The sequence below is a fragment of the Lissotriton vulgaris genome, chromosome 5 (assembly GCF_964263255.1).
Source record: "Lissotriton vulgaris chromosome 5, aLisVul1.2, whole genome shotgun sequence".
NCBI lineage: Eukaryota > Metazoa > Chordata > Amphibia > Caudata > Salamandridae > Lissotriton > Lissotriton vulgaris.
In genome coordinates this window covers 1,934,167,740-1,934,182,543 of record NC_141693.1, presented here as the reverse complement: position 1 = coordinate 1,934,182,543, position 14,804 = coordinate 1,934,167,740, and the positions used below count along the sequence as shown (strand labels likewise).

The 14,804-nt window shown below is 48.1% G+C and overlaps 1 protein-coding gene across 1 annotated transcript in view; it reads left to right on the top strand.

Moving 5' to 3' along the window:
- LOC147717789 (complement factor B-like) overlaps window positions 1–14,545 on the top strand; it is a 321,681-nt gene extending 307,136 nt beyond the window's left edge. The window contains exon 18 of the mRNA XM_086924574.1: window positions 13,110–14,545. Within this exon, the coding sequence (XP_086780700.1) occupies window positions 13,110–13,274 (165 nt within the window). The 3' untranslated portion in view covers window positions 13,275–14,545. The remainder of the gene's footprint in view (window positions 1–13,109) is intronic.
- The last annotated feature ends 259 nt before the right edge of the window (window positions 14,546–14,804 follow it).

Below are 14,804 nucleotides of genomic sequence, written 5' to 3'. Positions count from 1 at the left end.
TGGTGCAAAATGGTATTTTAGTCTTACTTCTGAATCTGAACAATAACGCCTAGTGAAGGTGTGATGGGACACCCATGCCCCCACCCGTTAGGACACCCCTAGCCAGTGGTGAGATAAATGACCTTCCTGATGCAGTGAGACGGGATTCCCTCCAGCTATTCTTTCTTCGCAAGAGCAAAACCGATCTTTATATTCACAGGAATACAGAACCGCCTTGCCTTTCTTGCTGTCAGTATACCCCTCAATAGCTGGTCATCAGATCGGATCTCCTTGTTACAGTCCATCTGGGGTCCAACATTTGTAATCCCTTGTCCTTAAATTTGAAGCCCCTTGAGAAGGCTGAAAACTTACAACATTGACACTAGTCTCCAAGTTAAGACTGGGGGCTCAAAGATCGGGCTGACACCTTCCCAGACTTCATTCTCTTTAGCATAGCACCTGCTTTAGCCCCAAAGAGACATGCTTTATTGTATACCACGTCCATCAATATTGTTGAATGAGTGGTATCCAGTCCTGCTCTGATTATCTGTTTAGAGGAGTCTTTTCCATCACAAACCACCTCTACAAAGCGATCCTTGAGGTGGTCTGGTAGTTTTGCCACCACCATCCTTGCCTTGTCCCAAAAAGCTTGGGAAAATCTTCTCAACAAATATGCGACATTCAGGGAACAAACAGCCAAACTGCCAACTCAGAAGACTTTCTTTGCATATTTGAATCTGTTTCTAGTTGGGCTGCAGTGAAAGCACCCAGATTTCTTCTCGTGCAGCTGCTGTCATCTGTCTTATGCTGAATGACATCTGGTGTCTGAATATGATCTGAGCAAGTTAGTGTTAGTGTGAATTTTATGGCTGCTCCTCCCTAAACCTTTCCTCCACTACTATGCTCTAGTTATCTCTTGTTGACCTCTGGAGGATAGCATTAGACTCAACACCGGCCGCTCTATAGGTGGCACCAGGGTCGGAGGAGCTGAAGTGTGTGCGTCAGTGATTGTGGGAGGTCAACTGATGAGGGTTTCAACACAGAAATTACTCTAGACGACAACAGAGGTTTTTCATATTGAAAGTAGGGGGCTTATGGCATCAGGGGGAAGTCCCACCAGCAGGAATCCAAACAAATCCTTATAAGGTCTGATGGGCCAAAGGCGTGCCATGGGGACCGAAGTGTGGCAAAATATCTCCATATTAGCTTGGAGGAAGAACGCCGGATCAGCTCCTGAAAACTTGGCTACGTCTAAAGCTGCCCTGAATACGGCCATTGTGACAGAGGAACCAGTAGGTGTCCAGTGACTTTTACTATGGCACTGCAGATGGAGGCTTTTTGGAAGACGTCAACCGCTATTGGTTCTGGCTCTGAGGTTGAATCCAAAGGGGGTGGAGTGTGTTGAGGTGACAAACCTCTCAACTGTGAACAGAGTTTTGGCAAGTCGTCTTCAAGCCTACTCTTCTTAGTGGAATTTGCTGGAAGAGAGGAGCAGGATCCAGAGGGAGACCTCAACTAGGAGTGCGACCGCCGCAGAACTCGACGCTTGGCAATGACCATTTTATGACTTTGTACTCCTTGATGCCCTCGATCCCAAGCACATAGCCATATCTCATGTCACACTGTAAAATGATAAATTCGAGGAGAGAAGCTCTGGAAACATGTCATAGTGCGCAGGATAAAAAGGAAACTGGTGAGGCTTTGTCACGGTGGGTGCTGTATGGCTCCGGTGATGTCACTGTATCATTGCCACAAAGGAGCCAGCAGCCTATAGTTGCACAAAAGAGCTATGGAAAGGTTTCTGGACCCAGTCTGGTGTCTCAGGATATTCAGTGGGTGAGAAATCTGCAGTTATAATATCTACTACTGGGGCTATTTATTAAAGACAATGAAAATGTTCACTATCTGGTTTCTGAGACACAACTTCCTGATACCCTGAAGCCAAGCTGTGCATTAGTAGAAAACTGCAATCTTGTCCAAAAGAGACAGCTGTTAAGGGTTCTCTGATGGGCCTTTTCAAGAGTTGGATGGCACAGTTAATGTCTGTATACCATGTTGACCTGACTGATATCAGTGTCTCAGCACTTCCACTACATTTCACCAGTTCCGATATAGCTACATTGTCTCCTACAGTAGGATGGTGCATCTTCAAATAAGCCCGCATTCCTAACAAAGCTATTCTCCAAAACTCCCAAATGTAGCTTTCTCATGGGCTAAACGTACTAGCTGGAGAGGCATCAAGGATCTGCACGGGGAGGAGACAGAGATATAAGGAAACATTAAGCAAAACTAAAACAAAATATCTTACAGGAACAGCGTAATCATTCAGAGGGCTTACTTTGAAGCCTTCTTACCTAAAATGATACCCCACTTGCCAAACCTTACCCAATACATACATCTAATAGAACTACTGAGTGATGCCCTTCTAAGACTTACACCCAGAAAATTACAAATGTACTGAACCGAATGCAAGAACTGATGGGTATGTCTGCTTGTCTTAGTAGAGGCAGTTTGGGGCCACTGGCAAGGTGACGTCAAACGTGCACTGGGATCCTTGTCTACAGAGCTCCTGTGCCCTTGGGCTCTTTTTTTGATGATCTGCAGGCGGCACTATCAGTGCCTTGCCTTAGATCGGAGTACTGCATCCTGTTGGGGGACCTGAATATCCATATGGATAATGTAGCGGATCCTGACACTATTAAATTGCAGGACACTGTGGCTCCGTTGGGGCTGATTTCTTATATCACTAGCCCCACGCATATCAAAGGCCATACTATTGACCAGATTTTCTCGACCAAGATGATCGAAGTGTCCTTGCCGCGTCCTGTGCCTTGGACTGACCATTTTTTAATTGATTTTTTAGATTCTTTCCTCCGCCATGACTGGTTTTAGAGCATTGAAGGAGGTGACTCAGACGAGGCGGCCATTCCATCATGTTACAGTGGAAATGTTGTCCGATGCTTTGCGCTGCCATCCCTGTCAACTCTCGGGCAGTCTGGAGGAAAATCTAGATTCTGTCCAGAAGTGGCTGGCAGCTAGATTTGATGAGCTTGCCCCGGGGAAACCAGCTAAATCGGTGGCCAGTCATGTCTCGGCCCCGTGGTTTACTCCTTCTCTGGGAAAAATGCATCAGGACTGTAAGAAAGCAGAGAGAATGTGGCGGCGCAAGTATGACCCGGTTGATAAATCTAAGTATCGGGAAATAATTAGGAGCTACCATAAGCATATCTCCGAGGGTAAAAAAGTTTACCTGGAGCGCAGAATTGACGAGGCGGAAAATAGGAGTACAGAAATTTTTAGGATTGTAAAGGAGTTCATCTCCCCTCCTTCGAGCTCGCCCGCCCATTCTCACTCCGAGGTCTGGATTAGACAGCTGGGGGACTTTTTCATAAATAAAATCAAGTCCATTCAGGACACTTTCCCAGGCGCCGGTATTGGTTCAGCCGCTAGTCAACGGGCCACCCTCCCCTCGTCATTTGATGAGAGGAGTACAGTCCTTTCGGATTTCCCTCCCCTATCCGTAACTTCCTCCCTTGATCTTCTCTCCCGGCTGCAATCTGGCTCGCCGCTGGATCCTTGCCCTGCGAAATGTCTAGGAAAAATAGCCCCTGCAATTAACAGCGTGCTTAATCCGCTGCTCAATCTCTCCTTGACCACGGGCGAGGTTCCATCGGCCTGGAAACATGCTCTGATCCTGCCACTACTCAAAAAGCCCACTTTGGATCCTCTTGTCCACGCTAACTACAGGCCGATCTCTCTTCTCCCTGCTCTGGCAAAGGTGATCGAGAAACATGTACAGTTTTCTATTTCCAACTATATAGAGAGCAATAACATCTTACATGATTCCCAATCGGGCTTCCGTGCTAATTATAGCACAGAGACAGCTTTGCTCGAGATCACCGATGCCATCAGAGAGACGCTTGATCTGGGGGGGAAGGCTATCCTGGTTATGCTGGACTTGTCGGCGGCGTTTGACACCGTCCCCCATGCCGGTCTCCTTTCTAGACTCTGGGAGATCGGTTTTCGGGGGACGGTGTGGAATTGGTTTAAATCCTTTCTGACCGGCCGGCGACAAGTGGTCTGGGCACCTCCCTTCTCCGCGGAAATGCCGCCGCTAGAGGTGGGGTTCCCTCAGGGTTCTATCCTGAGCCCCACCCTTTTTAATATCTATATGGCCCCTCTGGCGGCGGTAGTGGAGTCCTTTGGTGCCCGGATCATATCCTATGCTGATGACACCCAGCTCCTTTTTACATTTAAAAAGGGAGAGGCTTTTGATGGTGGTCTGATCAGGGAATGCCTGGGTGCAGTCTTCGACTGGTTCCGGCGGTACAGTCTGAAGTGCAACTCCGATAAGTCGAAGCTGCTCTTTTTCGGCTGTCCGCCGGATCCCAGTTGGAAGACCTGGTGGCCCCAGGACATGTTTCCGCCTGATGTGGCCTCTGTAAAGGCCAAAAACCTTGGTGTGCAATGTGATGACAGGCTCTCTTTCGGACCCCAGAACCTCGGTCTGTCCGGGAAATGCTTTGGCATTTTGAAAATGCTTCGCAAGTTTCTTCCTTTGCTGTCTCTGCAGCACAAAAAAATCATAGTGCAGTCTCTAAATGGCTCTCGACTGGATTACGCGAATTCCCTGTATATCGGACTGCCTAAATACCTGCTGGCCCGTTTGCAAATTGTGCAGAACTCGGCTGCAAGAGCTATTTTTGGTCTCCCACGCAGGGCAAAAGCCTCGGAACTACTAAAGAGCTTGCATTGGCTGCCTATTGCTTAAACAATCACCTTTAAGGTGTTGACCTTGGCTTTTAAGGCCCTCCATTCAATTGGCCCAAAGTATATGGAGAAGCGCTTGGCTTTCTATGTCCCAAAGAGGAGGACGCTTCGGTCGGCCTCGTTGGCCAAAGCCGTCGTTCCGCCGGTCAAACTTGCTCGGATCGGGGGGCGTTCCTTCCGATACCTGGCCTCGCGCAGCTGGAATGAGCTACCTGTCTCCTTAAGAAAGTCAAATAGTCTTCTTGCTTTCAGAAAGGAGCTGAAAACCTGGCTCTACTCAGTATGATCTTTTGTTGGGCCTCTGCGAGCTGCTGTGTTGTGTTCTCTTCTACAGTTCTCTTTACCAAAGCGCCGGGACATCCCCTGGGGTAGCCGTGCGCTATAAAAGAGACCTAAACATAACATAACATGATGTTTCTTCCAGTGTAGTGCATCTAATAAATACTATCCTTTTAAAAGGTTCAAATCCAGCCGATTGTTATGAATCCTCAGAACATAGTGCAGATCCCCAAGTTTACCTGGTATACTGTACCCACCATAAATACCTGCTACATTTTCTGCTATCTACTGTACGCTGACATCTTTTGGTGGCTTTTGTGTGCCTTAAGGGATATAATAAATATAGTGATCTCCAGGCTGAGTAGTCACGTTTGCAATATGCGGTGGACACTCTAAAGAGGTGCTCACATTCAGGTTTTCTTTTTGCTGTGTGTCTGGGCTGGTTGGAGCTAAAGCGTCTTGACCCTCAGACTCATATTGGATTGAGTAAAAGCAGCATAAAGCATTGTAATACAGACCAATAAAGAAACAACTGTGACCTATCGAGCGGAGGGCAATGGCGAGCTAAATTTATATTTGGCAGAACAACTGAATATAGCCATTCCATCGCTGAACTAACACTAATATATTTTTGCACTTGATGGGCCAATGAAACAAATGAATGCCCCATCAAGAGACCAACCTATGTGACATACAGTGATGAACATTTGCCCACCCTAAAGTCATGAATTTGGAAGTCATTGTAGGCTTTCAGCCATGTCTCCTGCTGTCATGTCTACATGTAGGCATGTCCACAAGAGAATGCATTAAAAAAAACACTATTATCCAGTATTAGGGGTGTCTTTCATAGATTCACATGCCTGAATCATCCCCCGTCGTCGAGACGGGAGCCTCCGGTAAATAAAAAAGCAATGTCCATAGACATGCATAGAGAGAAAGGGTCCAAGGGTCTCCCCTTAGTAGCCTTTCCTTGTCCTTATGTAAAAAGGACCAAACTGCCATAGTCAGCCAATCAGCTCCGACCTCCCTCTAGAACCTTCCTGGGAGGAGCCTCAGTCCCTCAGATTTTCTACCGCACGTTGTGCTAGGGAGTCTCCTGCCTGAGCTCTCCTCAGGATTACTCTAATTTCACCAAACTTTCTTTGAAAGTGTTCTCTGAAACCTCAAAACTCTTCAAGGACTTCTTCAACACACTATCCCTGAAGTAAGTGTGTGTTTCTACTGCTTTTCCCATGTCTGACTCGGGGAAGAAAGCCCTGTTCAGGGCCTGCTCTTCCTGCAGCAAGAAAAGAATACATGTGGATGATAGGCACGACCTGTGCTTGTATTGCCTTTACCCGGACCATAATTCGGAGAAATGCGCAATCTGTCTGTCTTTTCCAAAAAAGACAGTGAGAGACAGGGAAGGTCGCCTTCTGATTTGGTTGGACAGGCTTAAGAACAGAGATAATCTGGACTCCTCTGTGAGCAGCGTTTCCAGGACCTCTGCTGTCTCAAACAAGAGGCCAAGGGAAGCTTCCCCGGGCCCCTCAGACACTCCTCCTACGAAGACCCACAAAAAGTCTTCAGAGGCGAGATCTGCGTCATCTTCAGTATCTGCTAAGGAGGATAAAACCTTTAAAATGCCTGCTCCGTCCTCCAGACCAAGCCAGAGGACTACTTCAGTCAGAACCACAGTGTCTACCACATCAGCATCGTCGCCCTCAGCATCGACGACGATGACTACGTCCTCCTCATCTTCAGGTAGACCTGTTTCTTCAATTATTCCCCTGACATCGGACGACAAAGACCATGTCGACAACGAAGACCACACCGTCGACGACGCCGTCACTAGCGACGAGCCCATCGTCGTCAAAACCGGCGACGACGAGAGTGTCGACGAGAGTCTCGTCGACGAGGCCATCGTCTACGAAGGCACCGTCGTTGAAGACGACGACTTCGCAGTCGTCGACGACCAGGATCCCTTCGTCCACCCCACCGTCGACGAAGACCTCGTCGACGACCCCGTCGACGAGAGACTCGTCGTCGACGACCCCGTCGACGAAGACCCCGTCGACGAAGACCCCGTCGACGAAGACCCCGTCGACGACGACACCAAAGGCTCTGTTGACGGACTCGACGACGACACCGTCGACGGACGACTCGTCGTCGAATGAACCATGGAAAAAATCGAAACTGGTGGAGGCACCGTCCATGATGCTACCACCGTCGACGATCCCCTCGACGACGACCAGCTCTACCATACAGTCTGGCAAACCAAGCAAACCACTAATTACCCCGGAAACGACGTCTCCAAGCAAGGTGGACAAGCAACCACCTCAAGAAATTTTCCAAAGCGAGGAATCCGAAGAGGATGACCATCTGGAACCCGCTACTTCAGTCTCAGAACTTCACATAAAATGCCAAAGCACTGATGAGGAACAGGAGGAATTCACCTACCAGGAACACTCCGTCCACGCCAGTGTCCGCACTGAAGTCACCCCCATGATATGCTTACCAGCGACCCTGGTTGATGACTTACGACTTCTTGTGCAAGACTACAAGCAACGCTTTCCGGAGGCTAACAGAGGCGGTCAAGCGCCTAAGAGTCCCGCACCAGGGGACAAGGGGGATCAGACACCTCCAGCTCAAGTACAGGTGTCTGCACCGGAACGCACTCACCTTCACCATCAAACCCACCACGACGTCCAGCCTCAAGTGGTGGTTTCTTCGGACGATGAGGAGGAAGAGGAGGAACTGGAGGAGGGAGAGGTCCAGGAGGTTCACTCGGACCACTCGGACCAGGATGAAGAGGATGAATATATAGCATCATCCCCAGCTTCACCACAACCACGCCAAGCGGACTCCCCCCGGTGGACATTGCTGGCTTCCACAAGCTGGTGGAGAGAGCGGCGAAGAGATTCCACATGGTGGTGGAATCCACGGAAACTGACTGTTTCCTGCACGACTTTAAGGAACAGACTCAGAAATCTGCAAAAGCTGTTCCGATCATAGACTTTTTGTGGGAACAAGGAAAGAAGTTAATGCTAACTCCTGCTTCTGTGCCGGCGGTGGTCCCACGCCTAGATAAGAAATACAGAGCACCACTCACTGCGGCGGCTTGCCTTAATGGTCACCCCAAACCGGACTCGGTAGTGACGCAGGCGGCCCAGAAACACTCCCGCAACCCTTCCTCACCACTGTCCGCTCCCCCAGACAAAGAGGGCAGAAAACTTGACACGATTGGTAAACGTTTCACATCCACATCGGCCATGTCCATCAAGGTGGCCAACTCCATTGCCTTGCTGGGGCGTTACAATCGCCAGCTGTGGGAGGACATTGCCCCTTACATGAAGGAACTGCCTGATGAAGTCCAGGGTGAGGTGAAAGCGCTCCTCGCGGAAGGTCAATCTTCTGCAGCGGAACTCATAGACTGTGCTATTGACGCAGCCATGACAGGCTTCCGTCAACTTGCGGGAGCTGCTGTACTGAGACGCCAGGGATGGCTAAGAGCGACTTCATTCCGCCAAGAAGTCCAAGCAAAGGTTCTGGACATGCCCTTCGACGGCCAGCACCTGTTTGGAGAAAAGGTCGACGAGGCTCTACAGGCCATTAAGAAGGACACAGACACGGCAAGGGCACTGGGCTCTCTGCAGTCTAGAAACCAGTCCTTTCGAGGCAACAGGCCCAGAGGTCAGTCCTCCTATCGAGGCTCATATCAAAACAGGTCCTCGTCCTCGTTCTCATACAATCACAAAGGCCAGTACCAAAACAAACAACAGCAAGGCCGTCAATCTTCATTCGGAAGATCAACCTACAGAGGTAAAAATACCAAGAGGGGCGCTGGCGGCCGCCAGTGACCGACTACTCCAGCCAGTCCAAACACCATATCCATCCTTTCAAATTGGAGGAAAGCTGACCCATTTCCTCCACAATTGGCAGTACATCACCACGGACCGGTGGGTTCTTCAAATTATTCGATTCGGCCACTCTCTCGAATTCACCTCCATCCCTCCCAATACCCCTCCACGCAGACGGACACACAAACATCCACGCCTGCTTCTGAAGGAACTTTCGACAATGCTACAAAAAGGAGCAATCGAAAGGGTTCCGACATCCTCAAAGGGGAAAGGATTTTACTCCCACTTCTTTCTTGTACAACAAAAAGAAAACAAGTGGAGACCCATCCTGGATCTCCGAGGACTCAACACCTTCCTGCGGAGCCAATCGTTCAGGATGGTGACGATTCAAGAAATCCTGGGCATTCTAGAGAAAGGAGATTTCATGGTGTCACTGGATCTCCAGGATGCATACTACCACATCCCCATCCTCAAAAATCACCGGAAATTCTTAAGATTCGAGGTGGCGGGCCGTCACTATCAGTTCAAAGTCCTGCCGTTCGGCCTCAAGTCCGCACCGCGCATTTTCACGAAATGCCTTGCGCCAGTGGCAGCCTTCCTGCGTCAACTGGGCCACCAGGTCTTCCCCTACCTAGACGACTGGCTGGTGAAAGCACCCTCACCTGGGAACGCAATCACGTCCTCCAACGCCTGCACCAATCTCTTTCAAAATCTGGGATTGACGCTCAATCTCAAAAAATCATGCATGGTCCCCGCAACAAAGATTACCTTCCTAGGGGCCATGTTGGACACAGTGTGCACGAAAGCCTTCCCCTCAAAAGAGAGGGCAGACAAGATTTTATCTCTGGCCACGGCTGTGGCGAAGACAGGGCACCTGAAAGTTCGGACTTACACCTCCCTCCTGGGGATGATGTCTTCCTGCATACTCCTCATCCCGCACTGCAGGCTCAGAATGCGACCCTTGCAGGAGGCGCTCGCGAGCCAATGGACCCAAAGCACTGGCTCCTTCGAGGACATCCTTCGGATCACACCGAAAATTTCCAAAGCTCTACAATGGTGGACACGTCGCCAAAATCTAACAGTGGGCTTACCGTTTCTCCTCCCAGCATCACCGCTGGTGATAACAACGGACGCCTCCCTAGAGGGATGGGGCGCGGTGCTCCAGGACCTACAGATCAGCGGCAAATGGGACTCTCAAGAGCAATCGCTCCATATAAACCTCTTGGAGCTAAGAGCAGTGTATCTGGCTCTTCAAGCCTTCTTACCCCGCATCCAGAAATCCCCAGTGCTCGTCAGGACAGACAACACCACGACGATGCACTATCTAAACAAACAAGGGGGAACACGTTCGCTCTCGCTCTCACGCGAATCGCAGACGATCTGGAACTGGCTGGTGCTACACGAAATCCAACTCAAAGCGGAATACGTCCCAGGAAAGGACAATACCATCGCGGACGCCCTGAGCAGGCAAAAGTCCCTCTCCCACGAGTGGGAACTATCGGACAGCGCCCTCACTCACATCTTTTCTCTTTGGGGAGTACCAAACATCGACCTCTTTGCCACCAAGAGGAACGCCAAATGCCCGAGCTACGCAAGTTGGCATCCCCAACCAGGATCACTAGGAAATGCGTTTTCCATCGGATGGTACAGCGTCTTTGCATACGCCTTTCCTCCATTCCCGATGATTCCACGGCTCCTCAGGAAGATGAAGGCGGAACCATGCACCCTGATCCTGATTGCCCCGTCCTGGCCGAGGCAACACTGGTTCTCGGATCTGCTTCGACTCTCCATCAGATCACCGATTCGCCTGAACCAACACCCGGCCCTTCTGACGATGTCCAACGGGCAAGTGCAGCACCCGAACCTCCAATCGCTCAAATTATCAGCCTGGCTCCTGAGCACAGAGAGTTCGGTGGCCTGAATATCCCACAGGACTGCAGGGATGTAATAGCCAAAGCAAGGGCAGACAGTACGAACAAGACCTACTGTCTCAAATGGAAGAGGTTCTGCATATGGTGTTCAGACCAGGGCCTACGGCCCCTCGCCATCACACCTGAACAGATATTACCATACCTCCTGCATTTGGCCCAGTCGGGACTGGCGCATGCGTCCATCAAAGTTCACCTGGCAGCAATCTCGAGGTTCACCAGAACGGTCACAGGACCTTCTCTGTGGTCTAGTCGACTGGTCAAGCAATTCCTCAAAGGGCTATACAGATCCTTCCCGAGGCCTCGGAAAGTACCTCCCACATGGCAGCTTAACCTGGTACTCAACCAGCTCATGCGTCACCCGTTTGAGCCCATTCACAGGGCATCTCTTCAACACCTCTCATGGAAAACAGCGCTCTTGCTCGCTCTAACTTCGGCCAGAAGGGTTAGCGAGCTGCAAGCCTTGTCCATTCAGGAACCATATCTGCAATTCAGACATGATAGGGTGATACTTCGACCAAACCCTAAGTTCATTCCAAAAGTACCTTCGGACTTCCATCTCAACGAACCATTGGTCCTTAGGTCATTCTTTGCCAACCCTTCCACAGCAGCGGAAAGGTCGCTGCATTCTTTGGACTCTATGAGGTGCCTGAAGTTCTACCTGGACAAGACTAAGGATCTCAGAAAATCCTCACAGCTGTTCGTGGCATACAGCAGACCACGAAGGGGCCTACCCCTCACGAAGCAAAGCATCTCCAGATGGATCTCCTCGGCGATTTCGTTCTGCCACGAAAAGGCCGGCCGGCCTTTGAATGACCGGGTTCTGGCTCACTCGACCAGAGCGATGTCTACGTCGGCAGCACTGTTTGCTGGAGTGCCGATCCTGGACATCTGCAGGGCGGCGACCTGGAAGTCACCGCATACTTTCTCCAGACACTACTGCCTGGATATCGAACTTCAGAAGGATGCGGCAGTAGGCCAGGCGGTGCTTCGCCATCTCTTTCAGTAAGGTGAGCCTTCCTACATCCTGCCTTCCAGGTATGCACATTATTGCTCTGATGATATTATGTCTAAGCTGTCTCTTTATTGTATGATACTATATGCATTATCTACTATGACGGCAGAGCATCTTTGTTTTACAAATGTGCTACTATGATTGCTAGCTACTCTGATTCAGGCATGTGAATCTATGAAAGACACCCCTAATACTGGATAAGAAATGCGTTACTTACCTGTAACAGCAGTTATCCAGTATTGGTGTCTTTCATAGATTCACATGCAACCCTCCCGCCTCCCCTGGAAGGACTCACTTCCCTCTCGGAACTATATTACGCCAAACCTAGCTGGGTGCGTACGAAAATCTGAGGGACTGAGGCTCCTCCCAGGAAGGTTCTAGAGGGAGGTCGGAGCTGATTGGCTGACTATGGCAGTTTGGTCCTTTTTACATAAGGACAAGGAAAGGCTACTAAGGGGAGACCCTTGGACCCTTTCTCTCTATGCATGTCTATGGACATTGCTTTTTTATTTACCGGAGGCTCCCGTCTCGACGACGGGGGATGATTCAGGCATGTGAATCTATGAAAGACACCAATACTGGATAACTGCTGTTACAGGTAAGTAACGCATTTCTTCTACACACTCAGAATTGGGCCTACTCTATGTTTTCTCTGGTTTTGGTGGAAACCAATTAAGAGTAGGAAAATTATCTAAAAGCCATAGCCAAACAAAGATGAAGAAAAACTAATCATATGCCCAAAGAAGTCCTCAAAGTGCTTAGGCAAGCTAGGCAAATGCACGGGCAAATCTGTATGGGGCCTTTGCAATAGAGAAAGTGTGCAAACCTTCTCAGTTCTCCTCAGTAAAATCTAAAGGCAAAATTAAAAAGTCTACCTAATATCCGAGGTTACACCTTTTGCCCCAATATAAATTAAAACATTCTACTCTAAAGAAAGGATGTCTCTCCTTTGTTTATAAATGCTCACACCTTGCTGTCTTCCAAGTGCCAAAAACATTTTGAGCAACATTTGGACACAGCTGCCACTTATTTTCGTTGAACAAATGGTCAGCCTTATTTTTTTCTTGGAAATTACTCCTACAGATTGGGGAACCCCATTTTCCCAAAGAATGTCTTTTGCAACATCACACATCACTACGTTTTTGAGCTTTTGAACGCCCTCTAATATATCTCTTGTATTTCTCCCTTGAATTTCACTGCTTGCTCTAACTCATGTGCTGTTGGAAGATTTACTGCAGGGCTATAATAACATGCTTACTTTTAGAGTAACAAAACTGAATACATATTTTTTTCTTTTAGGTTGGAGTAATCAGCTGGGGTGTGACAAACCTATGCTTAAATAACAAAAGGCAACAATTTACAAAGCCTGAATCAAGGGACTTTCACATTAATCTATTCAAAGTGCTCCCTTGGCTGCAAGAAAAGCTAAAGGAGGACGGGCTCGGCTTTCTGCCACTGCCCTAATGATTTGACAGAGGGAAGCAGATAAAGAATACAAGCCGCTGCGGAGGATGACACATTTGGTTGGACCCAAGGAATTGCATTTCTCAAATTCTCCAAATTCATATTCAGTGTCACTTGTACTACAGACCTCTGACTGTGAAATAACCAAGACTTCTGCCACCACAGACATCTTCAATACTGGTTCAGATACGCAGGAAAATAAAAGATAGCTTAAGCAAATATCTTTGGTGGGTGCTCTTACATACAGCCGTCGTGTTGAATATTTATAAACCTACATAAAAGAACTGCTTGACAGAAATCCATGTGAGCAACAACTATCAATCGATAAAGTGACTTAAATACATATGAAATGTTTGCTTTGAACATATCAATATTGCTTAAAGAGTATTGATAACTTTAATAACCAAGTGCTCCACTCCAAAATGGCTGCCAGAAGTTATCTTAGCAGCACCTTGTGTAGGATATTACACTTTTAAGTAATGCAGTGCACCATCCAGTGAAGTGAGAACCACGCTGTAATGACTTCACATTTACAGGTTGTGCCATCTGCAGTGATTTTTAAACCAACCGGCCATCTATGCTCAGCACTGCACTCACAATGTGTCAAGACAGAGACCAAACAGATTCTGAGAAGAGATATGGAGATGATGTCTAACATTAAAAAGCAAACATTTTCATCCATACATAATCCAAGTTGTACAGGGAAAGGAGCTGCTGAATGGCACTACCAGTAGTATTGAGACATTATTGATTGGCCGTGATGTTTTTCTTAACTACATTTTGTGGTGGGACATTTAATTTAATAAATGAACAACCAATGAATGTATTTAAAATGCCAAATATTTCAGTATAATCTTTTTTCCAAATCAATGAAAGTTCATAGCCACAAAAACAAAATCAGCACTCATGGCTGTGGGCAGCAGAATGGGCTGCTATGTTCAATTCAATGCTTGTGAGGATCCGGGGAAGGAAATGCTCAGGCAAATTGTAGAACAAGAGTTGTATTCATGGCAGAGATAGCTTAGCTGGGTTTGACCAACTGCAAAACTTTGGCACAGGTCGATGAGCCACCCCTTATCCTCAACCATAAGAAGAAATCATGTTTCCAAAACATAGCCGTGCACAGGCTGTGCATGTATTAGACCTACACCCCTATCTGTCTTTGCGGGTTCATCTCAACCATAGGCTGGTAAAGATATTCAAAACATTAAGAAAGCGGGTGGGGATTGAAAAAAAGTAGAACAATGTATTAATAAAAATATAAAGGAACAGATTAGTGTGGTCCTTCTTTTCTGCCAGTCCATCATATTGTTATAGCCTATTTTGTAAATGTCTATAGTGCAGTTCAGTCACTTGGCAAAGTGAGTGAGTGTTATTGTCATCTGACACCAGTTTCTCCATTTGCGCAAGAAGAACAAGTCCCGCAGAGAAAAGCCTAAATGAAAAACAGAACAATACTACTGCTGGACAGATTTAAAACCCCTTAAGAAAAAGAAAATTAACATCTCATTCTCTTGTTGTCAATCCTCC